The 26,321-nt window shown below is 36.5% G+C and overlaps 2 protein-coding genes and 1 non-coding gene across 6 annotated transcripts; 2 read left to right on the top strand and 1 right to left on the bottom strand.

Moving 5' to 3' along the window:
• The first annotated feature begins 5,982 nt into the window (after window positions 1-5,982).
• LOC114721225 (endo-1,4-beta-xylanase 1) lies at window positions 5,983-11,715 on the top strand. Of its 3 annotated transcripts, none has more exons than XM_028907052.1 (9): window positions 5,983-6,194; window positions 6,381-6,828; window positions 6,979-7,035; window positions 7,707-8,074; window positions 8,149-8,308; window positions 8,462-8,814; window positions 9,070-9,247; window positions 9,407-9,943; window positions 10,412-11,715. In XM_028907052.1, the coding sequence occupies exons 2-9, from the start codon at window positions 6,751-6,753 to the stop codon at window positions 11,543-11,545; spliced, it is 2,865 nt and encodes a 954-aa protein (XP_028762885.1). In that variant the 5' UTR covers window positions 5,983-6,194; window positions 6,381-6,750; the 3' UTR covers window positions 11,546-11,715. The 3 variants fall into 3 exon arrangements, with proteins under 3 accessions (XP_028762885.1, XP_028762883.1, XP_028762886.1); XM_028907050.1 differs by having other exon boundaries at window positions 6,667-6,828; XM_028907053.1 differs by lacking the exon at window positions 5,983-6,194 and having other exon boundaries at window positions 6,749-6,828; window positions 6,949-7,035.
• A 2,497-nt stretch (window positions 11,716-14,212) lies between these two features.
• Window positions 14,213-21,925, top strand: LOC114721226 (auxin response factor 1). Of its 2 annotated transcripts, none has more exons than XM_028907054.1 (15): window positions 14,213-14,461; window positions 15,159-15,280; window positions 16,247-16,362; window positions 16,881-16,976; window positions 17,103-17,159; window positions 17,340-17,492; window positions 17,584-17,668; window positions 18,318-18,408; window positions 18,536-18,700; window positions 18,936-19,055; window positions 19,140-19,215; window positions 19,959-20,124; window positions 20,211-20,698; window positions 20,926-21,116; window positions 21,237-21,925. In XM_028907054.1, the coding sequence occupies exons 2-15, from the start codon at window positions 15,232-15,234 to the stop codon at window positions 21,412-21,414; spliced, it is 2,031 nt and encodes a 676-aa protein (XP_028762887.1). In that variant the 5' UTR covers window positions 14,213-14,461; window positions 15,159-15,231; the 3' UTR covers window positions 21,415-21,925. The 2 variants fall into 2 exon arrangements, with proteins under 2 accessions (XP_028762887.1, XP_028762888.1); XM_028907055.1 differs by having other exon boundaries at window positions 15,172-15,280.
• Window positions 21,926-25,040: 3,115 nt separating this feature from the next.
• Window positions 25,041-25,201, bottom strand: LOC114721269 (U1 spliceosomal RNA). Its single transcript, XR_003738050.1, has one exon. It is a non-coding gene; the product is annotated as a U1 spliceosomal RNA (small nuclear RNA).
• Window positions 25,202-26,321: the final 1,120 nt, after the last annotated feature.

Consider the following 26,321-nt stretch of genomic DNA (forward strand, 5'->3'; position numbering starts at 1 on the left):
GAAAAGAAGCTGAATAAACGGTGCATCCTACATAATTCCACTTACATAAACCAAATAATTATCAACAAAAGGTACTTTATAGACTCAAACCCGGGTAAAGTAATCAACTGTGAGCACGACGTGAGCTATAGCGTGCGCCACATAGCATCCTTAGCTCAATGGGCACCATGTTCAATGCTTAATTGAGGCGAAAATGAAGTATATGGTCCCTACTGTTAAATGTTAGGCAGAAACCATCAAACGCCCTGCTTTTGCTAGTAACTCTTTCAGAAAGAGCCGGGTCAAGCACATATGCCATTTAGAAATCAAAGATGCGAGATATAGTACAAACTGATAATTGCCATGACAAATCTCAGCGCGCATCCTAGACAAGTTAAGTTGTAAAACTATGATACAATCCTGATTTAGAAATCCTCTTTTGTTCTTTTCACCATCTTCAGTTTTTGACATGGAAGTCGTAATTGTACCTCTCAAATCCACCTTGTAGAAACTAATGGCCCAGTAGGACAAAGGAAGCCTGACCTCTAACTTCGGAGATGGGGACAAGTTTTCTTGTTGCAACGCGGACAATTAGCCACACCTCAAGTTCAAATCAAATCTTGGCCAACATAGTGATAGTGGAGAAAAACAAGAGCAATAAATCAGTAATGACCTTACCTTAGCATCAACTCAAACAAATGGTTGCATGAGAATGTCTTTTTTATTAATCCAATGAAGAAAATTCACCATATAACCAAAACTTCAGCATTCAATTCACAATTCGCATTAAAACTCAACTTCTAGTTACCACTTTGTGAATAAATTGGTTGCACGGTAAATCATGTTAATGAAATTCTATTTAACCCCTGCTGCTCATCCATTACAACCTGCCACCGCAGTTACGAATAAGCATAAATGCATAAGGCTATAAGGATTCCAAGTGTCAGCGGAAAGATACATGTGTTATCATTTCTTAGAAGGAAGATATATCTTTTATCCACTTTTGAACAACTCAATTACAGGGGACGTACAAAGTTACAGAAGCTATAGAAACGATTAGGGTTCCAATGTCCAGCTCTCAAGCTATATCTCTAAGAAGAGGTAAAGCATAAAATGAAGGCAACAAGCATATAATACAAAAAAATGCAGTTTATATAAAGGATATTTTAAAGATAATAAAGAGGATCGCGGTAACATCATAACAAGAGATCAGTTTATATCGCCTTTTAATGGAGAGCTTGCGATATGCTTGCCTTTACGATCAAACACCATTTTGCAAACAGCCTTATATCTGTTGATGTTTGCGGAATTATGTTATAACAAAATACCTTATAATTATAGCCACAATGTTTCTCACAGAAAGACATGCGCATCGAGCACTCACCTCTTTTTTTGGCTGGAACGTAACTGTTGCAATTTTATTCTTTAGTTGCATATACCTTTTATGGCTCGATCGCATTATGTTGTCCAATATGTAGTTATTCACCGGCTTTCCAGCGCCATCTGGAATATTAATAATATTATTAGCTATAAAAATACATGGCAATTGCCATGCTCATCAGTCTCGTAGCATGCATCTTTTAGATGCAATGTTTATTCACTAATTAGTAAATCTCATGTTCAGGGACACAATCCATAGTGGTTGTTTGAATAAGCCTATTCCTCTTGCCAGATGCACATGTTTCACTTACTTTAATACACATTAAAAAAAAGCATTACTGTTAAGTCTAACCTGATCACAGACACTTGGTAAGAAACTCACTAAATTATCAAGTTTGCTTCATTTGAGAATTTTTCTCAACTATTTAGCCTATCGAAGGTAGCACAGATAGCCTCGTAAATTGTTAGCAATCAAATTGGTGAGCCTGAGCATAACTCATATAGTATAGAAGTTTCCAAGGAAGAGTCCTCTAACTATGATGCTGGCAGATGCGACAAGCTAGGCATTTCAATGAGCAGTTAGTGCTCTATATCATAAGAAGAATTAAGGGAGTGTTTGGATACCCTAAAAAGTGCTTCTCAGAAGCACTTTTCCGCAAATTGAGATAAACTCCTCTACATATTTACCTTGTAGACCATAAAATCACTTCTGAAACCATGATTTGGTTTCCATCCAAACACCCTTAACTATGATACTAGCAAATGTGACAAGCTAAAATAAAGGCTCTCAATACGCCTAGCCAGGCATTTCAAAAAACAGTCCTGAATTAAGCGTATTAAGTGTCATTTGAGGTTAAACCAATACATTTGAAACTGGATACCAAGAATAAATAAAATGAGCTTATTTCAGTTCTACTGCAGAAGAAATCGATGAGGTTTGTAGAATATGAATGTCCTTGAGAAGCCATTGGCATTGGGCGGCATTGATTATGTCCAGAGAGAGTGATCGGAAATTAAAGGAGCCACTCCGGCACCGGAACGATCTCTGACGGCCTTGCTTCGACGATTGGCCGCTTCGGTAGTAGAGGACTCGCGCGGCCAAGCAATTCTATTCAAGGCACTGTTGGGCACTAAATGTAACGGGTCTAGCAGAAAGAACTAGTCCTCATAATATGACAAACTAAGGTTCAAATTCTTATTAGGAGAAGTACCTACATTTAGTGCCCAACAGTGCCTTGAATAGAATTGCTTCCAATGGAATCATACCTATGCTTTAACAAAAATATATATATATATAAATATGCATCGTAAGCGAGTACTCATATTTAATACCCGATAGTGCCTCAAATAGGATTGCCTTCAATAAAAAAATACCTATGCTTTAGCAAAAAATATATATGCATCGTGAGCGAGAAAATGAACTGTAATATTTAATGATCAGATTTTATCAATTTTAAATTTATTTTAAACTGTAATATTTCCAAGAATTAAAATTATTATGATGATCTAAAAATTTATTATTAACGTCAGAAAAAATATTGTCACTTTCTAGTTAATATATTTTTAAAATTCAAGACAGAGATATATAAATAAAATTAATAATAATTTTTAATATGATCATTATTGTGATTTATATATTGGATTTCCCCTATTTCTACAAGAATTTCATAAAATGCTGGCAAAAAGCAAGAATTTCATAAAAACCCAGAGAATTGGGCTCATCATCTTGGGCAGGTTTATTAGCATTTCTTGGTCAATGTAAAGATTGGGCTAAAAGACCAGCCCGTCAAAAACATCATTCGGCCAACTTTAATCAATATGGATTGGGTTGCCAAGAAATGGGCCCTTCCTTCTTACCTTTGCAAGGGTATTTAAATGAAAACCAAACTACCAACAGAGGTTGAGTCTAGCAGAAGGGGCTAGTTTCTCACAATGTGATGAACTAAAGTTCGAATCCATACTGGGAGAAGTGCCCACATTTAGTGCCCGACAGTACTTCGAATACGATTGCCTCTAATAAGAAGATACCTATACTTTAGCAACAAAAAAAAACCAAACTATGATTTTAGAAATGATTTCATGGTATACAAAATAAATATGTGAAGGAATTTGTTTCAATTTATAAAAAAATATTTTTAAAAAGCACTTTTCATTGTATCCAAACATGCCTAAATGTCTTTTTGCCGAACCATTTGACTTGGAGGATTATCTATTAAGCTTGATTTTAACCAGATTTATGATTTTCACTCTTGACTCAAAAATATCTTACAAAACTGCATCAGGATCATCTATAAGAAATGATAAAGCAAATCATTAGTTGACTGAATGTCATTTGGAAGAAAAGGAACAAGATTATTCTTCAGGAAAAAATCTCCTCTCCTGCAATGGTAATAAAAGAAATTCACAACTTGATGTCTTTCTCATCTGTCGCCTTTTCATAAGATCAGGCGTTGCAATGCAAGAATTTTCCTTCCTCAAAGGCAATTCACCTTGAACATTCTACCTCCGGTTATTAATACAAGATTTTATTTGATTTTTATTTTAATTTTAAATATAAGATCCCAATCCACTTTGTTTCTTATATTCACTTTTTTTAAGATAGTTTTTTCAATAATAGTAGTTTTAACCAATCAACTTGATTAGTAAGGATATTTTAGGAAAGACAATACTTATTTAATATAAATAACTAACTTAACTTATTTTTTTAATTAACTTAAATTAGTCAATTAGTTCTTATATTTAGAAGGTTGGACCATTAAACATCAACAGAAGACATATTATAAAACTGGGATTGGATTTGTTTTCAAGGTCAATAGATACAAAAAAGAAATGTTGGGAAAAAAATCATACAGCCATAACTCATACTTGATATCCTGGCTTTCAAAGTTTCACATCTAATTTACTTTGAATTAGGAATTCTCCATTATTTTTTTAACGCAGGAGTTCAGATCTTAATATAGCATCTAATTATTAAATTGATTTTGGTTATAAATATAGGATCTATTTCTCATATTTATCAATTTTTTTTAAATTACCCTTATGAATACTCTCTCAGCTATAATTAAGTAAAAGAGAAAGAGATGGTATTAAGAAAGATGATTATGATGTTTTAGAAAAAAAAACATATCATATTTTTTATAATTAACTAACTTACCTAACTTTCGTAATCTAATCAAATTAGTTAAATAGATTTTATATTAAGAATTAGAGGAGTATATTATAAAAGTGCCAAACAAATTCTTGATCAACAACTTGCATCAAGATATTTTCTTTTTACTTATTTTTTTTTTCTCTTCCTCCAATGTTAAATTAGCTTCTAGGATAGAGTTGTCATCATGCTTAATGTCAAATTAAGAGATGTCATCATGCTTAATTCTTGTTCATTGCTTAGGGGCTTTCTGACTTGACTTTGTATCTCTTATTTTATTATTGATGCATTTTTATCCTTTAAAAAAAAGCACCCGGGTGAGTTCGCTTAGAAAATTTAAATAGTTTGAAATCATTTTCTTAGTTTAATTTTATTATACTTTGCATTCATATGAAGTGTTGTGCTTTAAAATTTAGTATCCACCAGCAAAAAAACTTATTATCATGTAAATATAAACAGCCACTTATTTTGTTTTATGATTTCTTGTTTTTGATAAGACAAAAATAACATCCTATTTTATTACAGAACATTTTATCTCGTATAAATTAAAAGGTTAAAGTGTAAATTTGTTTTGAAGGCTTCCATTCAGGAGTAGTGGGTATCTGAAAGTTTTTTTATACAAATTTACTCAAAAAATTTAAAATCGTAGTAATATTATCCTTATCATTAAGAATGTTACCATTAAAAATGCTGCCACCAGACATTAACATTTTTAATAGTACAAAATAATATTACTATGATTTTAAATTTTTAGAATAAATTTACATAAAAAAAATTCAGACACCCAATGCTGCTGGATGTAAATTTTCAACATAAATTTGAACCTTAACCCTCGATTAAAATCAAGAACATGTTGTATTTTACAATCTGTACATATTAAAAACTTAAACACGATCTTTTATTCCAGAATTTATTACCTCTTGCTTTCAATAATATTATAAATTACATAAAAGTAAGTAAATAAATAAAAAGACCAAAATATATTTTTAATCATCTAATTTTATATAAAATTTTAATTTGATTTTTTAATTTTAAAAAATATATTTGTAATCTTTTAACTATAAAACCATGAATTAAAAAAAACAACAATGAGATTTTAAATTTTATTAAAATATTTTTAAATACTAACATATTAAGTTTAATTTTCAAAACAATCATAACTATTACAAAGATCATCATTTAAAATTAGTATTTTTAGGATTAGAAAAATTAAAAATATATTTTTAAAATTTATAGGATCAAATTAAAACCTTACCCAAAACCAAATCACTAAATGTATACTTTTGCTTAAACAAATATTAAGTTAAAACCTAGAAAACTTTATAATTTGTTATTCTAACACATTAACCCAAGTTATTTTAAAAATTAAAAAAATGGCAAAATGCAGGAAAAAGAAGAAAAAGACAACAGAGTAACAACCCCCACCCCCTGCGTGTGAAAAAAATTCAAAAAAGAAACCAACTCTTGTTTCCAGTTCCCGGAATGTTTGCAGCGCGGAAGCAACTGAAATCTCATGTCGCCATGTTTGGTGCTTGGTCGTTGAAATTTGACGTTCGAATCACCCTTACGTCCTCCTCTATCTCGTTATTGAGAAGGACCAGCTCAAGCTTGAACTATCGATTCTGATCCCCAGGTTCAGTTGGTCCTGCGAAGAACGACGCAATGGGTTGTGGAAGGAATTTTTGGAGTAAGCTATCATGCATTTTGAATTCAATTATGTCTAATGTGGTTATTTGACAATTTAGTTTAGTAAATCTGTTTTTTCCGTGATTAATAATAGAAACTTTAACATATAATTCAGTATCATAAGATTCGAAGAGTATGGTGCACCTAACTCCGGAAAAGTTCATCTTTGTTTATCTTCAAATTGAAGTATGGTGCAAATGGGTTGGAGATTATTTTAAGATTAAGGATCATAAACATCCTCGGCCATTGAGGCCTAGGCTTCCATTTCAATTCAAGCATTACTTATCTGCAAGACAAAGCAAAAGATTACAGAAAGACTGGAGCACTCGGAGAAGGAAAAAACAGAAAGATGAATTTTTTTTGTGGGATTTTAGAAGTGTTCAATTGGTTCCAAAATTAATTTGATGCCGCTGTCTTGGATAAAATTCGCACATAGCACAGGTAGGATTGAAAGCAAACGGTTTTTCCAACAGGGATTTCTCTGATTGGTTGGTTTGTTGGCCCCGCCCTTTTCCGTAACCTTCACTTGCAATTTTGCTGAGCAATTCGTGTATATAATGAAGAGGTTCTTTGCCTGCTGCTTCACAAGCAGAGTCTCCAAATCCCGCTGTCACCTCAACAGTGGTCATCCTCAGGTACTTTCCTGGTTTTCCCCCCTTTCATTCTCAAGGAACTGACTTAACCTTTTGTATTCTCTAAGTGGGTCATATTACTGTCTTGTATTGATTGGCTATTTGGTATTTTTCTCATTGAAGCTCTTCTCGTTGATTGTTATATTGGCTTAGAGGACCAGAGAAACTATGGAAACCACGCAAAAGAACAATCCTGGAAGCGACAGGAAGGTAGTGGCTCTTTGAGTTTTTGTCACTCGCTGTTGTGCGATACTTTAGACACTTGCATTGGCTTTCCGGAGGTTTCTCGTTCATTTTATTTTTCAGAAGTGTCGAGCATTAGCCGCAATGACTGCATCACACTGTCTATAACTTATATTTACTCTCATAGACATCGACAACATATCTTGCACGATTTAGTGGCCTCGCAATGGATGGAACCTGAGATCATGACATTGCTTATCTTAAAATTTTGCTCTAATTGTATCTAAGGTTATGGTTACTCGTTTTGTTTTGTTTTGTTTTTTTGCTTTTTTTTTTTAGTCTAGCTGCGTTATATTGAAACCTATTAATAAATTGGGCTGTGCATACTTGTTCTGAGGCAAACATGTTGACAGTGACTAATACTGAATTATAGACTGTAGATGCCGCGTGTCAAAAATAAGACAAGAGTTCAAGGGAATTCTTGCAATGAGTCTTCCAAAAAAATAAAATTTAAATCAACTAGATACGCTTTGATGTTCGCCAGTCAGTCTTACTTGATGATTTACTTATTTCCTTCTGCTTTTTCTTCACTCTCTTTGAACACATTTTCGAATATGTGTGAAGCTGTATCAATCAGACATGAATTTATTCTTTGATTTTCGGTTCTAATTGTTTTTTAATTTTTCATTACTTGACAGATCATGGAAGGAAATGCCGCTAGTTCAAGTGAGAGCAAGTCTACTAATATCATATTAAACCATGACTTCTCTGGAGGGCTAGAGTCTTGGCATCCCAACTGCTGCCATGGCTACGTAGTTTCAGCTAAATCAGGCTCTCAAGGAAGAATGTTAATGGAGTCAGATAGTAATTATGCTGTTGTCACTAGCCGCAAGGAATGTTGGCAGGGTCTTGAACAAGATATCACAGGCAAAATTTCCGCTGGCTCCACTTACAAGGTTTCAGCTTGTGTTGGAGTGGCTGGGCTTCCTCAGGGGCATACTGATGTTCTAGCTACTCTTAAGCTACAACATCGAGATTCGGCTACTAACTACTTGTTCATTGGGAGGTACATAATTACTTTGTAGCTCACCTTTCACTCCTATGAAATTGAAAAATATTTAAGACTTTTACTTTCTTCAGGACCTCAGTAACAGAGGCCAGCTGGGCAAGGTTAGAAGGGACATTTTCCTTGCCAACTATGCCTGATCAGGTTATATTTTATCTAGAAGGGCCTGCTCCTGGGGTTGACCTGCTCGTACAATCAGTAGAGATCACCTGTTCCAGTCCCAATGAGTATCATGTAATTATGTGTTTTTAACACTGGCTTCTATTTGCACTTCTAATCCAAGCATTTTCAGTAAAGTTTAATATCAGTAGTTTAAAGTATATGTTACTTAACAATCTATATATTAATACACACTTACATAAGACACGTTCATATCTGTTTTCTAAGTCTGCACGCACCAAATGTGATTCTACTGGAGATGGCAACATCATAGTAAACCCAACATTTGATGATGGCCTGAATAATTGGTCTGGAAGAGGCTGCAAGATTGCTTTGCATAACTCCATGGCAGATGGAAAAATTCTGCCTCAAATTGGGAAATATTTTGCATCAGCAACAGAACGCACACAAAGTTGGAATGGGATTCAGCAAGAGATCACTGGAAAAGTGCAGCGTAAACTCGCCTACGAGGTCACTGCTTTAGTTCGGATATATGGGAACAATGTCACATCTGCTGACGTACGGGCTACCTTGTGGGTCCAAACACCAGATAATCGAGAGCAATATATAGGCATTGCCAAGTAAGTGTCTTTTCTATTTATTATTTTCATAAGATGATAGAACCGCTTTTCACATACTCTCAGGGATATGACATTCCTGGCAAATATTCTTGGTAAAAATAAGATGACAAAAAAAGGAAAATTAATGTAGTATGGCCAGTTTCTTCACATATAATATAATAAAAGGATCATGAGTTTGATTTGCAGTTGATAATTGATATTAGAAAGCTTCCTTGATATTTCTTAGTTGCTTTACGAATCTATTATATGCTAAAGTGTGCAGGCAACGGATAAAGATTGGGTTCAAATGCAAGGCAAGTTCCTTTTAAATGGTTCGCCGTCGAAGGTAGTAGTTTATTTAGAAGGTCCCCCACCAGGAACCGACATTCTTGTCAATACTTTAGTTTTGAAGCATGCAGCTAAAGCACCTCCTTCGACACCACCAGATTTTAAGGTGCCGAAAACTGCTTTGCCAATATTATATGCTATCAATTCATAGAATTTTGTTTTGTGCATTCGTTTTAAAGATTTAAATATTGACCTAAGGTAAACTAAATGTAAGGCCAAATCCATGTATTTCAAGCTCCTAACTAAATGATTGCTTTGTTTGAAGAATGCTGCTTTTGGAGTTAATGTGATTGAGAACAGCAATTTGGCTGATGGTACCAAGGGATGGTTTCCCCTCGGCAATTGTACTTTAAGTGTTGGGACTGGCTCTCCACATATTATTCCTCCAATGGCAAGAGAATCCCTTGGCCTTCATGAACCACTAAGTGGACGCTACATCCTTGTAACCAATCGCACGCAAACATGGATGGGTCCTGCTCAGATTATCACTGAAAAATTAAAACTTTTCTTGACTTACCAAGTATCTGCTTGGGTTCGCATTGGTTCAGGATCGACTGGTCCACAAAATGTTAATGTTGCCCTTGGTGTTGACAACCAGTGGGTGAATGGTGGACAAGTTGAGGTTTCTGACGATAGATGGTATGAGCTTGGTGGGTCTTTCAGAATTGAGAAGCAGCCGTCAAAAGTTATGGTTTATGTCCAAGGTCCTGCTTCTGGTGTAGAATTAATGGTTGCTGGTCTTCAGATCTTCCCAGTTGATAGACAAACAAGGTTTAGATATTTAAGGAAGGAGGCAGATAAGGTAATATCTAGCTTTGATTTTAATGATTTATAGATGTTTTTCTTTTGAAAACCACATCTTCATTCAGAGACATAGAAATTCTTAATATGTCTACTCTTAAGCTGGTTTGAATATGTAACACGAAAGTAATACCCCATCCCTCAAGAGTTACATGATTTGCTTGTTTTTGTCAGTCGTAACTCATGATTTTGATCCAGTAGCATGCTCTGTGCTATCTCATCTGGAATATTGTACGACAGTGAGTCATTATTAGATCTGCGATCTAACAGAGGTCTTGTGAAACCATTTCTAATGTGAACAAGATACTAAAACGCTTGCATGCAATCAATAGGAAGAGAATTATGTTCAGATTCTAACGCCTAGTCATTTTGTTATTCTGTTGTTTATTAATTGCACGACTTCCACTTTCAATCATTTTTAAAGACCTTCAACCGTCTTTTGAAACATTTCTGGTTCGATGCCCTGCAGATCCGTAAGCGTGATGTTATTCTAAAATTCTCAGGACTGAGCCCAGGCAGCAATCTCGGAACCTTAGTGAAAGTCAGACAAATGCAGAACGACTTTCCTATTGGATCATGCGTCAACAGAACAAATATTGACAATGAAGACTTTGTTGATTTCTTTGTGAAACATTTTAACTGGGCTGTGTTTGGGAATGAGCTGAAGTGGTATTGGACAGAGCCACAACAAGGAAATTTCAACTATAAAGACGCGGATGATATGTTAGCCTTATGTCAAAAGTACAAGATAGAAACTCGTGGACATTGTATCTTTTGGGAAGTGGATGGCGCAGTTCAGCAATGGATTAAATCGTTGAGTAAAGATGATTTGATGAAGGCTGTCCAAAACAGGTTGACCGGGCTTCTGACTCGCTACAAGGGCAAGTTCAAGCATTATGATGTGAATAATGAAATGATGCATGGTTCATTTTATCAAGACAGACTAGGTAAAGACATCAGGGCAAGCATGTTCAAGACTGCACATCAACTAGATCCATCTGCTACCCTATTTGTAAATGATTATCATGTTGAAGATGGGTCTGACACCAGATCATATCCAGAAAAATACATTCAACATATTATTGATCTGCAAAAGCAAGGTGCACAGGTTGGGGGAATCGGTATTCAGGGTCACATAGATAGTCCAATGGGACCTATTGTTTGTTCTGCCTTAGATAAACTGGGTATTCTTGGTCTACCAATCTGGTTTACAGAGCTTGATGTCTCGTCGACTAATGAATTCGTGCGAGCAGATGACTTGGAAGTGATGATGAGGGAGGCTTTTGCTCATCCTTCTGTGGATGGTATAATGCTGTGGGGATTCTGGGAACTGTTTATGAGCAGGAAGGATTCACACTTGGTGAATGCAGAAGGTGAGATCAATGAAGCCGGGAAAAGATTCCTTGCTCTGAAGCAAGAATGGCTGTCTCACAGTCATGGACATGTTGATGAAGAGGGGCAGTTTGGTTTTAGAGGCTTCCATGGAACATACAACGTGGAGGTGTTCACCCCAACAAAGAAGATTTCCAAGACAATTGTTGTCGACAAGGGTGATTCTCCTCTGGTGGTATCCGTTGATTTACAAGGAGCTTGCTTCGCCTAATTACAAGTATTTCTTCGTTGTTATGTTGTGTGTTGATGGTTCTATACAATGTTTTTCCCCTTTTCGGTTGATATACGTGAAAGCTTGTGATGTAATGCCATGTTTGCTTGGATGTACTGTTCTGACAATAAAATAAAATACAATTATACTGGTTGTGATGGTTAAACTAATTCTTAAAACGAGTAGACTTTTTTGATATTTTTTGGCACTTCATTTGTTTTCACGACAATTTAAACAGTATCAATAGCAAGAAGTCTTATTTCACCAAGTAAAGATAGCTATATGAATTACATTATACTAAAGTATTTCCATCAATAATTAACTCTTTAAACTTTTCACCAAGAGGTTTATTTAATAACTTAAATGTTCTTTTCAGAATTTTTCTACATCAGTTTTTGGTTTTCTTTTTTTTGGGGGGGGGGGGGGGAGGTTCCCCAAATTGGGGTTTCTTTAGAGGGAGCCAAATGTTGTGATCAACTTGCCGTTATCTATTTTGTGATATTCCATTTCTGCCCATTGAAAAAAAACTCCACATTTTGTTCATTATTTCAGACTCCTTACATCGCCTACAGCTCTCGCTCACACTGATTTATTGTTTACAACAAAAGGAAAGAGTTAATATTAGGGAGAAAACACAGCAGCTGTCGCCATTTCGTTTTGCTTATCCATAAGATATGAGTTTTGCTCATATTTTTAATATTATTTGGTCATTTTGCCCAAACCAAGTTTAAGTTAAAAAAAAAAATTTAATAATTTCAATAATGCTACCCAAAAAGTACTAGATGGATTTACAAGGATCAAACTTGTTAATTTGATTTTCGAAATTATTATTATATCAATTAGAGATAGAAAAACACATCATATCAATTTCTTTATGCATATATCGACACGTTGGCATGAGCGTGAATTTTTATAAATTATACAACTTAAAACAAGGTGCAAATTAATTTATATAATATAAAAATAAAAAAAAAACTATAAAATAACATATAATGATAAACTACTTACTACCTTTCCTCCCCTTTGGAACAAAATAAAGTATCATTAAAAATCTCTTATCTCCTGGTCTTTTTAATAAAAAACAACATGGTAAGGTTAAAAACTCTCCTCCCCTACCCTCCCTCAAATCCAATAGGCCCAGGCATACATGGATCATGGAACACATAAGATAGATGAAAGGGTGAGATGAGTCCCATTAAGAAAAGGGAAAATTACATGTAGATCTTATAAAAGACAATTATGTTTAAGAAAATCTCTTAAAATCCCCAAATGCTTCCCAAGTCTCCAAAGACCTAAGAGTAAAAAATTAAAATTGTGAAATTACCTACTTGCCCTCACTGAATGACAACATGCATAGTTACAGTCACAACTTATATAGCAGCTAATCACAACCCACATTTGAGCCATTCACAACCAACACCCAATCGAATGTCAACATGTACAACATAGAGTCACAACCTACACAGCAGCTAATCACAACTTTTTCCATTAGTGAGGGCAAATAGGTAATTTCATAATTTTAATTTTTTGCTTTGAAGTCCTTGGGGACCTAGGAAGTATTTGGGGATTTTGAGAGACTTTTTCAGAATTAATTATCTTCTATAAGACTTGTGTATAATTTTCCCTTAATAAAACTTAACATTATAGACAGGAGGCCTAATATTAAAGTTATTTCAGATAAAAGTTGCATTTGATAACAAGATCATGCACATAACAGTTTTTGCATCTGGACTCAATTTTATAGCCCGCAAAATGGAGTACTCCCTCGGGTCAACCCATTTAAATCGAGAGGGGGGAAGCATGTTTGGGCTGGGGCATAATAAGTTGTTTTTGCTTGGTTGGGCTTTAGCAAAAATTTTCAGAGCAAGTGGGTTTTTCAGTCACAGAAAAAAAAAACTTGTGGATGCAGCGGGTAAGTTTCTTTTAAAATTATATTAATGAAACCAATAAAAGTTAGGTTTATATACCAAAATAAAATAAAATAAAATAAAAGTTAGGTTTAGTAGAACAGGAAATTTTTTTTGGCCAAAAGTAGAACAGGAATTGATGCTTAGGATTGTCTCGGATATTTATACATAGCTAAAAAAAATAATTAATAATGTTAAAAATTAAAAATAAACATAACATTCTAATATTTTATTGGCATGTGAGTTTCTTTTAAAAATATTAAATATTAAAAATATTGCACTTTAAAAGATTATATATGATTAAAATTTAAAATTAAGATCAAGCTAGGCAGTGAGTAGTTAATTTTTTTTTTTTTTGGGTGAAGAGTGAGTGGTGAATTTTGTTCTAAGACCAATCAGATAAAATTAAAGTATAATAAATTACGAGAAACCTGCGGCTCTACTTGGAGTATAGAAGTGTATAGAATAATATTAAATGTCATTATTCTGCTCAGCTGGCGGAGACGGCTCCCACGGGGACAACGGGGAACCTGTAGGGGCTTAAGGGTACGCATTGTATCGCTGTTTTCGATGATTCAGCACTTTAGACAGAGGAAAAGGGGATGGAGTGCGCACTGCGCACCCTCCTAAACTCTCTCTGTTTTAAGGATGGTCAAGTCCATCCCCTCCTACAAGCAGACACGCGATTTGAGAAAAGCAACGACAAGATAGAATTGTGCCTATGTATATAAAAATAAGACTGGCACAGACAGCTAGAGAGAGAGAGAGAGAGAGAGGAGTCCGTGAAAGAAAGAGTGTGCGTGAGAGAGAGAGAGAGAGAGTGAAAAAGAGGCAGGCAGGGAATTGGGGGGTCGTGTCGGCTTCGACCAAGCAAAGACCTTATCAACGATTTCGTCCATCGAATTTCGATCTACTGAGACCCTTTCTTCCTTTCTTTCCTTCTTCTGTCTGAAACCCTAGCGACTTGCTGCTGTTTGGAAACTGGAGACCGGAGGTCAACTGATTCAAGGTACTCTGCCGTTTTTTATTTTTTCAATGCCAATAAGAAATTGGTGGTCTCTTGTACTTATTTCGCTTCTGGGTGTTGATTTTGACTCGGCCCCTCATTGATTTCACATCTGATTTAGTTCATATTGTGTTCGGTGTGGGTTTATATTGGGTAGTGGATATTTTGGGTTTATTGGAAATGGGGTTGAGCCGGCGGGAAATATCTGGGATGGATTGTTATTATTATGAGTATCCTTTGTTTGATATTAGTATTTTTTTGAAATGGATAGAGCCAAATTGGTGTTACTCTGTTACTTGGATCCAGGTGGTGCTGATTCTAATCGTTTAGATAGAGATCGAATGTCGATTACTGGTCATTCTTCGGGATCTTTTCGATGCGCTCCTGCTTGCCCCTTCTCACATGCAGTTTCTGTTTTGTTTGACCATAGTGTGAAAATATCCGTGTTGTGCATTCCGTTCTTCTCTAGAATTGCTAAAGGCTCACGCTTTTGGTTCGCAACTTCTTGTTTTAAAAGTCAAATAATGAACCTTCTTTCTCTGGGCGCAAAAAACAGCTGAGCGACATTGAAAAAGGCTTTCCTTAAGCGGCATCGGAGCCCTTTGGTGTGGCTGGTGGTCAATAGCTGATTGTTGTCTAAGTAAATGGTTTTAGTGTATTTTCTAAGTAAACTAATGGCATTGTTTTCTTTGTGTAACAGAAATACATAACAGATTTGAATTCAGGGCTCTAGATCTTACTGCTGTTTTGAGGATTATTTGTGTTGTTCTCTTATGGCATTTATGGCTTCAAATCAGACACCTGGTGGAAACCAACCAGCAGGTTTGAGTTTATCCGTCTATTCTTTATCCTTATGTTATGTTATTTGCTGAAATATAATTGTATTCAAGTTACCCTTAAATTTGATTGGGTACTGGTAATCCTATCACTGGGTGATGTTGAATGGTTAAACATGTTATTCTTTGGGCAAAGAGGTGAAAGCATAGTCTAATATATGATATGACGTGATTACTTGTGGCAGACTGTAATACTTGAAATGAATGCATGCTTTTGTGATATGTTTCTCCTGACTTGTGTTGGGCTGTGTCAAAAGGGCCAGAGAGGAAGTTGAATACTTCAAATTATTTATTAAGACATATCTGTAGTCTGGTTTTGTTGCAGGATTTATTAATTAAAGCATTTGTTTACGAGTAGTTATCCACTAGAAAATGTATTTTTGTAGGTCATGATGATTATTGTCGCTAATTTACTTTAATGGTTTCTGTTACTGACTTTACAAGCTTTTATGCTTTAATTATCGGTTACCACTTTTATTCTGCGTGACTAAAATACGTTAATGTGCTGGATGTCACTTTCTGAGCAACCCTGCTTTTACAAGGTCAATAAACCTTATGCACCTTTCATTATATTGATGTTAATGCAGTGCCATTTAGTGAAGCTTATAGTTCTTACTTGATAATTTTTTCCAACCCATACTTTGTTTGCCATCTATTTATTCCTCCCATGATTCGATAATCCTTATCACTAGAAGCATGATGTCTGCCTGTTCCATTTTCTCTTTCTTCTGTCTGATGGTAGAGAACGCAATATAATTTAAATTTTGCATGTGTTTTGATGCAAATACGGGATTTTTGTTGGTGACCTTGTTGCCACCAAACTCCTAAGCAATAAAATAAGGAAAAATTTATTTTAGTAACTTTTTTAAATAGTGTGCATATTTTCTTGCAATATATTTTTGTGCGTCTTGTGCCTCTTATATGGCCACATCTTTTCATCTTTTCTTCATAGGGCCGACAAATGATGACTTGTACAAGGAATTGTGGCATGCTTGTGCTGGTCCCCTTGTCACTCTTCCCCGTGAAGGAGAACGAGTTTATTATTTTCCTCAGGGGCATATGGAACAGGTATTTAATGTTCTAGTGAATTTTAAAATTTTCTCAGTTTGCTTTTGAGTAAGATGTATTTGTACGCTATAAATAATGGTCCTTGCTTGTGCTGCTACCTTTTCACCCTTGCATCGGTCCAATTTTTGGATGCTCTGTTTATTCATCCTTTTTTCAATGGGTTAAGTTCCTGCTAGCATCTATTCACCTCCCAATGGCTACTTATAACACTTTTGAGAGAACAATATCTTTTTGTCTGACTTGGTTTGATTTCTTGAGGGAGATATCTTAATTCACAGTAATTATTGGATTCCAAACTTTGCAGAGGTTGCCTGTTTACTATTCTTGTTTAAGTGCTTTTTATTCATATATTTATGTTGTCCTCTTCTCTGTTGGCTTCTACCATGATTTTACTTTGACTATTTGGTGAAATATATTATGATTTGTGACACCTGATTTTATGGTTATATTCGTTTTGTTGTACCATGTAGTCTATGTATTTTCCTTTTGTCTTACGTGTGATTCTATATTTTTTTTAGCTTGAGGCATCTATGCATCAAGGAGCAGAGCAACAAATGCCTTCCTTCAACCTGCCATCTAAAATTTTATGCAAAGTGGTCAATGTTCTTCTTCGGGTGAGTTTTGGTTTGTTCTATTGCCTTGTATTTTTTTTTTTTAAAATTTATTACTTGTTTGGGAATTCATCCAGCTTTACTATGATCCTTACTAAATAGTTTGGTTTGATTATTTTGTTGCCGTAGGCTGAACCTGAGACTGATGAAGTATATGCACAGATAACTTTGCTTCCAGAAACAGATGTGAGTGCTTTCTTTTTCTATATATTTTGCACTGTTATTGTAGTTAAACCTTTCTTCCGTCTGGTTTATCTCTCAAATTTTAATTTTCTGTCATAGCTGTTTCTCACCCATCTGCTCCCTACTTTTTCTTTTCTTTTCTCTAATTCCTGCCTTATTTTCTCCTTCCATTTGTTGGTTTAGCAAAGTGAGTTGAGTAGTCCGGATGATCCTCTGCCGGAACCTTCAAGATGCACTGTCCATTCCTTTTGTAAAACACTCACTGCATCTGACACCAGTACCCATGGCGGATTTTCTGTGCTTCGGAGGCATGCAGATGAATGTTTGCCACCCTTGGTTAGCTGGTTTTTTCTTTTTTAAATATCATGATTTTATATTTTTCACCAGCTGTTCTCTACTCAATTTTTTTTTTTCATGTTTTGTCCAGGACATGTCTCAGCAGCCACCATGGCAGGAATTGGTTGCAACTGATTTGCATGGGAATGAATGGCATTTTAGGCATATTTTCCGAGGTCAGCATCTTGGCTAATCTTTCTGTAATATTTTATCAAGTATTTTATCATCTCATGTATTTTTTTTAGCCTTGAAAGAGTACCAATAAAGATTTAGTATATGCATCTGCTGTTGTCCAGCTTGAAGCTATACGTATCTCTACAGCAGAATTTGCCTACAAAATTGCATTCCATAGGTATATATATGCATGTGCGCATGAATACACGCCCGCGTATATATATATAACTCTTGTAAGATGATGCCGGCTGAGTGGCCTGCTTTCTTGCTGCTTTTGGAGATCAAGCTTGTTTTTGGAGAAAAGTGATATTTTATGATAGTGCTGTTAAAATAAGAAGTGCCTTTTGACATTTGAGTAGTTTTCTTACAGAAAAGTACTCTCCTCACATATCAGTTTTTTAGTTATATAATTTTTTTATAATTTCTCAATCAGAATTCTATGGTGCAATAAATAATGGTATTAGAACTGTTGGTGCTGTAAAGGGAACTATGATATGTTCCATCTAGCATTTTTATCTTTTTAGGTTCACTTGTGCACACATGCATGCATGTCTTTGTGTTTTTTTTTTTTGGGGGGGGAGTGTGGGTTTTCTGTGAAGAAGTTTTAATATTTATAATCAGGAAGCTACTGACTGATCCATTAATTTCCAGGGCAACCTAGGCGCCACTTACTGACTACTGGGTGGAGTGTCTTTGTCAGTTCCAAGAAGTTAGTTGCTGGTGACGCATTTATATTCCTGAGGTAAGTTGATAAATAGCACTGGTTACTCAACATTTGGGCAAGGAAATTATACCTGAATTTTCCCACTTTTGTTTTATTTCATATGTTGGATAATAATTTTTTTCGGCTAAATGTTACAATATTGCAGAGGTGAAAATGGGGAGCTGCGTGTTGGAGTTAGGAGGCTGATGAGACAGCAAAATAACATGCCTTCATCTGTTATATCAAGTCACAGTATGCATCTGGGTGTTTTGGCCACTGCATCTCATGCAATTGCCACTGGAACTCTGTTTTCTGTATTTTACAAGCCCAGGTTTTGTATTTAACAACATGCAATTGCTGTTTATTCTTGTTTATTTAGCTCATAATGTTAGTACTGTTAGTTTGTGGGTGTTCTCCATGTATTGTATGTATTCCTTCCATGTGTGAAATATATTTGGTTTCGAGATAATGTTTGTGTTTTTTGTTTTTGGCCAAGATTTATATGCTCTTTTTTGTCTCTTTATTGAGTGATAAATTCCTGCTGACTTATCCATGTTTGTCTTCAGAACAAGCCGATCGGAGTTTATTGTGAGTGTCAACAAGTATCTTGAAGCTAAGAGTCATAAGTTTTCGGTTGGGATGAGATTCAAGATGAGGTTTGAAGGCGATGAAGTTCCTGAAAGAAGGTGCATGAGCTGGTTGCCCTCAATTCACGCTTGCATGTTAGCTTGCGGTGCCATCTAATTAACCTCCTTCCACCTTGGTTACAGGTTTAGCGGTACAATTGTTGGGGTTGGAGATAATATCTCACCTGTCTGGGCTGATTCTGAGTGGCGCTCATTAAAGGTTAATATACACTATTTCTATTGTGCTGTTATGCCTATTTTTATATTTGTAGTTGTTTTTATTCACTAGTTTACTGGTTTCTGTGTTTTGAACTGTCAATGATGATGAATTTCTGGCTTTTTGTTTGTTCATGATGGATTTATATCAAGTTCTAGAAAATTGACTTACGCTGTAAATTTGACAGGCAACTTAGTTTGAATTTCTCCGGTTGAGAAAAATAGTCTTTTTGATATCACTTATCAGTGTATTGTAGGGAAACATTTGCTGCAAGACCATTTGCATTGCATTGTTGATATGTGAATGTATGTTACCATATTGTATGTTTCTGTTATATGCTATGAAGAAACATTGAATAACTCTGACCATAACATGAAAAATTTGGAATATCTTGTTTTGGTTTTATTGGTTGTTTGTTAGCACGCATCACAGATACACATGCATACGGAACCAGTTTGGTTTATTGATGTGTTCATCATATTTGGATACTTCATTTGGTTTTTATTTGTAATATCGGTTTTGCCAACTTTGGATACTTTTTTTGGCATTTACGTTCCCCCCTCTCTTTTCGTGGTAATGACCAACAAAAGAAGGTTGTATTTTGCCCCGCAGTTAAAATAAAGCTCAGGGTTAAGGTGCCCTACTCTGTGAACTCATTCTATGATACTTATCTCTATCCTTTAACCACAGTAATGGTTTTGGTATGTTCTATCTATCCGTATTTAATGACTTGTGTTGTTTTTCAGGTTCAATGGGATGAACCCTCTTCAATCTTGCGACCTGATAGAGTTTCTCCTTGGGAATTGGAGCCACTTGTGAATACCACCACTCCGGCAAATTCCCAACCAACCCAAAGAAACAAGAGGGCACGTCCTCCCCTCCTACCATCAGCAGTGCCTGATTCTTTGCAAGGTGATTTTACTTCACAAATTTCATTGCTGATTTTGTTATACATTATCTTTTTCTTTGATGCATGACTTACTTTGTTGGTTAATCAGGTGTCTGGAAATCAGTTAATAAATCTCAGCCATTCTCTTATGGTGATCACCAACATGCACGAGACCTCTATTCATCATCCAAGTTCAATCCTACTGCTGCTAACTTTCTAGGTATTGGCGGGAACAGTTCTATGGGTCCTGTTTCTAATAATGCAACTTATTGGTCCAATAGAGCGGAGAACTCTTTGGAGACAATGGCCCCTAAAGAATCCAGTGAAAAGAGACAAGGCACTGGAAATGGCTGTAGGCTCTTTGGGATCCAGTTACTTGAGAATTCTAATGTAGAAGAAAGTGTGTTGCCGATCACATTGTCAGGAAGAGTAGGAGATGATAGGTCTTCTCGATATGCTGTTGCTGAATCTGATCGGCATTCAGAACCATCAAATGTTAATTGTGCTGATGTTCCTTCAGTAAGTTGTGATGCTGAAAAATCATGTTTGCAGTCTCCCCCTGAAGCACTAGGCAGGCAAATAAGAAGCTGCACAAAGGTAGTAAGGCTGAATCATTTTGTTTTACTTTAGTTGGTGCTGAATCATTTGGTTTTCTATATTTTTATGAATACCGACATCTTAATAGTTTCTACTGGACGCCAATTTTTCTATTTACTTTCAGAGAAGTCATTTTGCCATTTTTTGAAAGTGGAACAAATCGTATGATATAATTAACTCAAGCTTTTTTCATATGCTGCCTGATACGCAACATCATTATATTCCAGGTTCACATGCAAGGGATGGCTGTTGGAAGGGCTGTGGATTTGACTAGGTTTGATGGATATGAAGATCTGCTTAAGAAATTGGAGGAGATGTTTGACATCAAGGGTGAGCTTTGTGGATCCACTAAAACTTGGCAGGTTGTCTACACCGATAACGAAGATGATGTGATGATGGTCGGAGATATTCCATGGAAGTATGTTTATAATGGCAATCCGTTAGTTGCACTTTTTTATTTGTGTCATAAAATGTTGTTTGCACAAAGACTTGTGCCTTTAATTTGTATTGATGTGTACTTTTTGTAAATTTACTGCAGTGAGTTCTGTGGTGCTGTGAGGAAAATTTTCATTTACACCATAGAGGAGGTGAAGAAGCTTTCGCCCAAAGCACTACTTTCATTTGGTGAAGAAGCTAAAACAGGCAAGCCAGACTGTGAAGCAGCAGTTAATGCTGAGGACCAGGATCAGTCGTCTATTGTGGGGCCTGGTTGTTAATACTTTTAGGATTTACACCCTAGTTGTTATATACAATAAAACTTGGTATGGAAGTAGGAACTATTGAGAGAAAAGAGATTGAACTTGGCAAGCATTTCATCTTGGCCTCTAGAAGGGCATGTCACTGGTGTACTGTGCTTGGGTGCTGCTGCCATAGCGTCGTCTACTGTCTAGCTGCAACATGAGGTCGGTTTTAGTATGCTTCCGTTTGATCCTCCTTAGAAGTAGCCTTGGTTATTGTGGGGCGTTTTTTAATAATTTTTTTATTCCCTGGATTTTGGCAAGTGTTTCATGGCCCTTGCTTGTTCAATTTTGAATGAGCTGCCAGCATGAGGAAATGTGAGTATGCCTGTGTTCATATACATTGTGAATGGCTTTTGTCTTTTTCTTCACCGTCTTTTGTTTTTGGCTTATTTACTTCTTGTTATGCCCTCTCATTTTTGTATATAAACATATAATCCTTGAATTTTAGTTAATGTATGTATATTGAGCCATTTTTTCCCCTTGAGAAGTAGCAGTACCGTTCCGGTGTTTGGGACCAGTAACTCACTCTGCCGAGCAGTTTTCTTTAATGGTCGACTATTCGGTGCTGCAGGTTTCTGTCCAGCGGCTTTTTAGCATCTTCTTAAGTTTTGGTTCATGTTACTTTCTTTAGTTAATACTTGTTTATATCTTTCCTGGAAGAAAATTTGTTGGCAATGTCTTTATTTTTGGGAAGGGTTCAAGGTACCTGTTTTCAGAGTGAGTGATCTGTAGATCCTGTTCTAGTTTTGGGTCTACGAGAACCAAGAAGTCAATTTGTTATGAGATTTCTGATTTGATATATGTATCAGGAATGATATTGAAATTTCGGCTTGATTTCACCGGTTAGAATCTCTTCCCCTGCCCTTTTCTTTCCTTCATTTCCTTCGGATTTTATGGTACCTTGTACGTATTCTCTGGTTTCTTGTGCAAAATGGATTTTTGTCTTGTTAACTATTAATAGTTTTGTACTCTGCTATTGTTGTATTAAGGGATTAATTTATTAACACGGGATTATATAATATTTTCAACTGCTTGAATTTAGCTTTAGAATGTTTTTCCAAACTAAAATTCTTAAGTGCAGGAAAAACGGTTTTTTAATAGTTCGGGAAGGAAATGATACAAACTGAGATGTTTAATCGCTGGCGGGAAAAAAAAAAAGATGTTTAATAAACAAATAATTAAAACTCTAAGCACGTGTGCCTTTTTATTCCCGTGATGAGTTTACATGTTTTCGTTTTGTCCTTTGAGCTGTAAATTTTTTTTTTTTTTAAATGGTAGCCCGAGGGCCTGAAATGAATCTGAAGTATGGTTTAAAAACAAAAATGAAGGGATAAAATTAAAAATGGACGAGAAGGCCGACGATGGTTAATTTGCCGACTTAAGTACTAAAATGAAGGGCCTAAAATGGACCTAAAATGTGGGGTAAAGTTAACCTGGCTCTATGTTGTGGAAGATGATTGAGGATTGCTGGGCGTGTAACGGTCATAAATTTAAAAGTCGAAAAACGCGAGTGTACAAACCAGCACGCTCTTACCAACGGTTCATCCAATTCTTCTCTTTTCCCCAACGACAACACTTTATAGGCACAAACAACAGAGAAATCCATATTGCACTTCGCGTCCCACTGAGTCTTTCCGAGTTCAAGTTCATCTTCCTCCTGCATCACCATGAGGAACATGATGAAAGCTGTGAAGAAGCTCAAGTTCTGGTCAAGAAAGAAAAAGAAAAGGAAGAACCATCAACCTTACTATCCTCTCCCACCTCCTTATCCTCCTCCACCTCCTCCCTGCCACCATTGCCACGCTTGTTCCTCCTCCACTGAGCCATCGGCTCCACCCTTACCGCCATGGCTTGAAGCTGAACAGAACTATGGGACCTTCTCGCAACCCAGTTTCGAACCTGCCCCAGAAGTGACATATCCAGGTCAAGCTCAGGTGCATCCACAAGAGAGTGCAGTGGAATCTAATCCGGTATTTAAAAATACGCCTGTTGAAAGAAGCTCATCCTATCAACAGTACATGGTTCCAGAACCTGTTTATGGCATTCCAATTACTCATACGGCTACACAAGAGAGATCAGGAGGCTTATTTGGGTGTGTTTTTGGCTTTGGGGCTCATTTATTTCGGTGCGTATTCCCTTGTTTTCACATTCGAGAATAGGTCTGAAACGGGTAAGCCTAATCATGCTAGCACAACCCATTCTTTCTCCCCCTCGTTCCATTTTCCTTAATACAGTGTTCAACTCCTTGGCAACTCCAGATTTGGGCAATATGGAAGAAGATGAAGCAGCGTTGGTCATCCTTCTGTGAATTAGTACTGTAAATAGGAATTCTACTTGGAGACAAGTTCCCATACAAATACAGTTTTGTTACTTTCATTTCAACTAATAAAGCGTGGTTCTCTAGTTGTGTGTGTGTTTGAATGGCTGTTGACTCACGAACCATAATGGCTGTAGAAGTGATTCAAAACTGAGTTGGGACGTATTTCAATTGTACTGTCCTAACAACAACTTATGCTCCCCCTATGCCCTGAAGTTTAACCGCAGAACATCCGGTTACTGGAATTATATTCGTTTTAGTGGCAATTTAAACCAATTAGAAAGTCGATCCCCAACCCGCACTCTCTCTGTTGTTCTGATAGATTAGATGAGAAAAACCTTACCAGTCTTTCTCCCATCTGCGGATTATAGTTCTTCCATATAAGAAATCTATGTACGAACAAGTGCATTGGCGACATTGTACTCAAAGTCTGCAAACTATAGCCCACAGAATGGAAAGAAATAGCCGATATAGTCCTCCACGATTGCAGAAACAGGGGATTCATTTGCGAGCTGCTACTCCATCAGAACAGTTCCGATATAAAGATGCAAAAGAAAAATTAGACCGAACCAGCATCAACGATAAGCACGATCAATGGACCAATCTCTAAATGGAATCAAGAACAAGAATATGTGTGTGTGTGTGTGTGTATATTTCAAAGTCAGGTACATAATCATACTCCCCCTAATGTCGCCATTTTCCATTCAGTTAAATAAGTAGATTTACACCTCAGCCACCGGAAAAATAACATTAGCTTCATCATAATCTGCCAATTTGTTTCACGGCCTCCTTTCTAAATCGCGGAAAGAAGGCATATATTTTACAATTTTTCACTTGCATCAAAAAAATTGAAGAACAGTAAATAGATGTGCCACGGAAATTCGGCAAATCAATAATCTTATATTGCATGAGTTCTACCTAAGCGAATTCAGCGCTTCTCTGCTTCAAGCGGAGCCAAGATCGATGAAGGAGCAGGACCTCCCCCTCGATCCCGAGTCCAATCCCCAAACGCTAAGTCGAAACAACAAGAATTCCCCCCCCCCCCCCACCTCCTCCTATTCCTTCAATTCACCCATCTCGTCGATTATGCCGATTAGAACCACGACGCTCGCTGTTCAAATCAAGAGATCCACCGTCGTCATTCGCATCATGACAGCGCGCACACCAACCATCCAGAGGATCTGTCACAATCGGAACCTAAACTAAAATTCAATCAGAAACTCTCAAAGCCGAAGCACGCAAACCACGCGAAACAAAGTCGAAGAACACTTGTACAAAGGATTGGGTAGGGGCCGCGCGAACGCAGGCCCCCGCTTCCACAAATTATGACGTAGGCTCTCCCACTTGGGGAGACCTTAGGGTGACACCCCTCCGAAGTGCAATGGAGGTCATCAACCTAGGCCATAGGCCTTCCTGATCACCCATTGACCCCGTCCAGGTAAGTATGTTGTAATTGTCGCCTTCCTTTTGCTTTTAAACCCCCCGCATCCCCATGCTCCCTTTCGTCCTCCCGATGTGGGGCTTCTAAGATTGCATCCCCACGCTCCCTCGCCTCTTCCCTTGCAAATAATTGAGGCGAAGTTATAGAAAACCCCTGACTTTACCACGGCTGTGTATAATTCTCTTAACATTTTTTTTTAATGAAACTGAATAGCAATTCTCAAAACAACAAAATGCAAGAGAGCAAGAACCTATCCTTCGTCAACCTCTACCTGTTAGATAAAGGGGAGGATGATCAAAGAGCCAAAATTCCCTTCTAACCTATGAGAAAGTTTTGCTAACCTATCAGTAATGGTCATATCCCTCTCTTAGTATATGGGAAACTATGACCTGCCAATCCCTGTTAATTAACAATCTAACATCATCAATAATGTCCTTGAAAGGATGGTCTTTATCGCATCCTCTAAAAGCAAAATTGATTGCAGCTATACAATCAGAAAATAAAATAATTTTCCTATATCATCTTGTCCAACATAAAGCGAGACCATGAATAACACCTAGTAATTCAGCAATGGCTAGGGGAACTAAAGTCAGTTTGCAGCTAAAACCATAGATCCAATGATCATTGTTGTCACAAATGAAACCCCCACAACCGCTTCTTCCATTATCCAAGACCGAGCCGTCTACTGCCACCTTGATAAAAAAAATCATTCGGATGCTTATTAGAATAAGCATTAGATGGTTGACTTCTGCTTAGTTGAAATTCCTACTTCAAGAGGTCTTGATCTAAGCATGCCTTAAAGAAGCCAGAATTTCCATTGATCCTTGTGTTAGTGGTTTCGCTTCCAAAAAGCTTGTTACACCTTGTCACCGAAATATCCTAGCACATGTAACCAAACAAGGTGGACCATGGTACTTTCTTTGTGAAATTCAAACCAATGTCATTTGTTAGGTTCCATTTCACCCAATCCACACCTTGAAGTGAGGTAAACATAGTCCATTTGTCAGTTCTAACCACCAACTTCCACTGGTTTACAGCATTTGAGCAATCCTGCAGTAGATGCATTGAAGTTTCTTAACATTTTAAAATTTAAAATTTTGATTTTTGATTTTTTTTAATTATGAA

This window comes from Neltuma alba, unplaced genomic scaffold (assembly GCF_004799145.2).
Source record: "Neltuma alba isolate B1F8T4 unplaced genomic scaffold, ASM479914v2 tig00012014_pilon, whole genome shotgun sequence".
Classification (NCBI taxonomy): Eukaryota; Viridiplantae; Streptophyta; class Magnoliopsida; order Fabales; family Fabaceae; genus Neltuma; species Neltuma alba.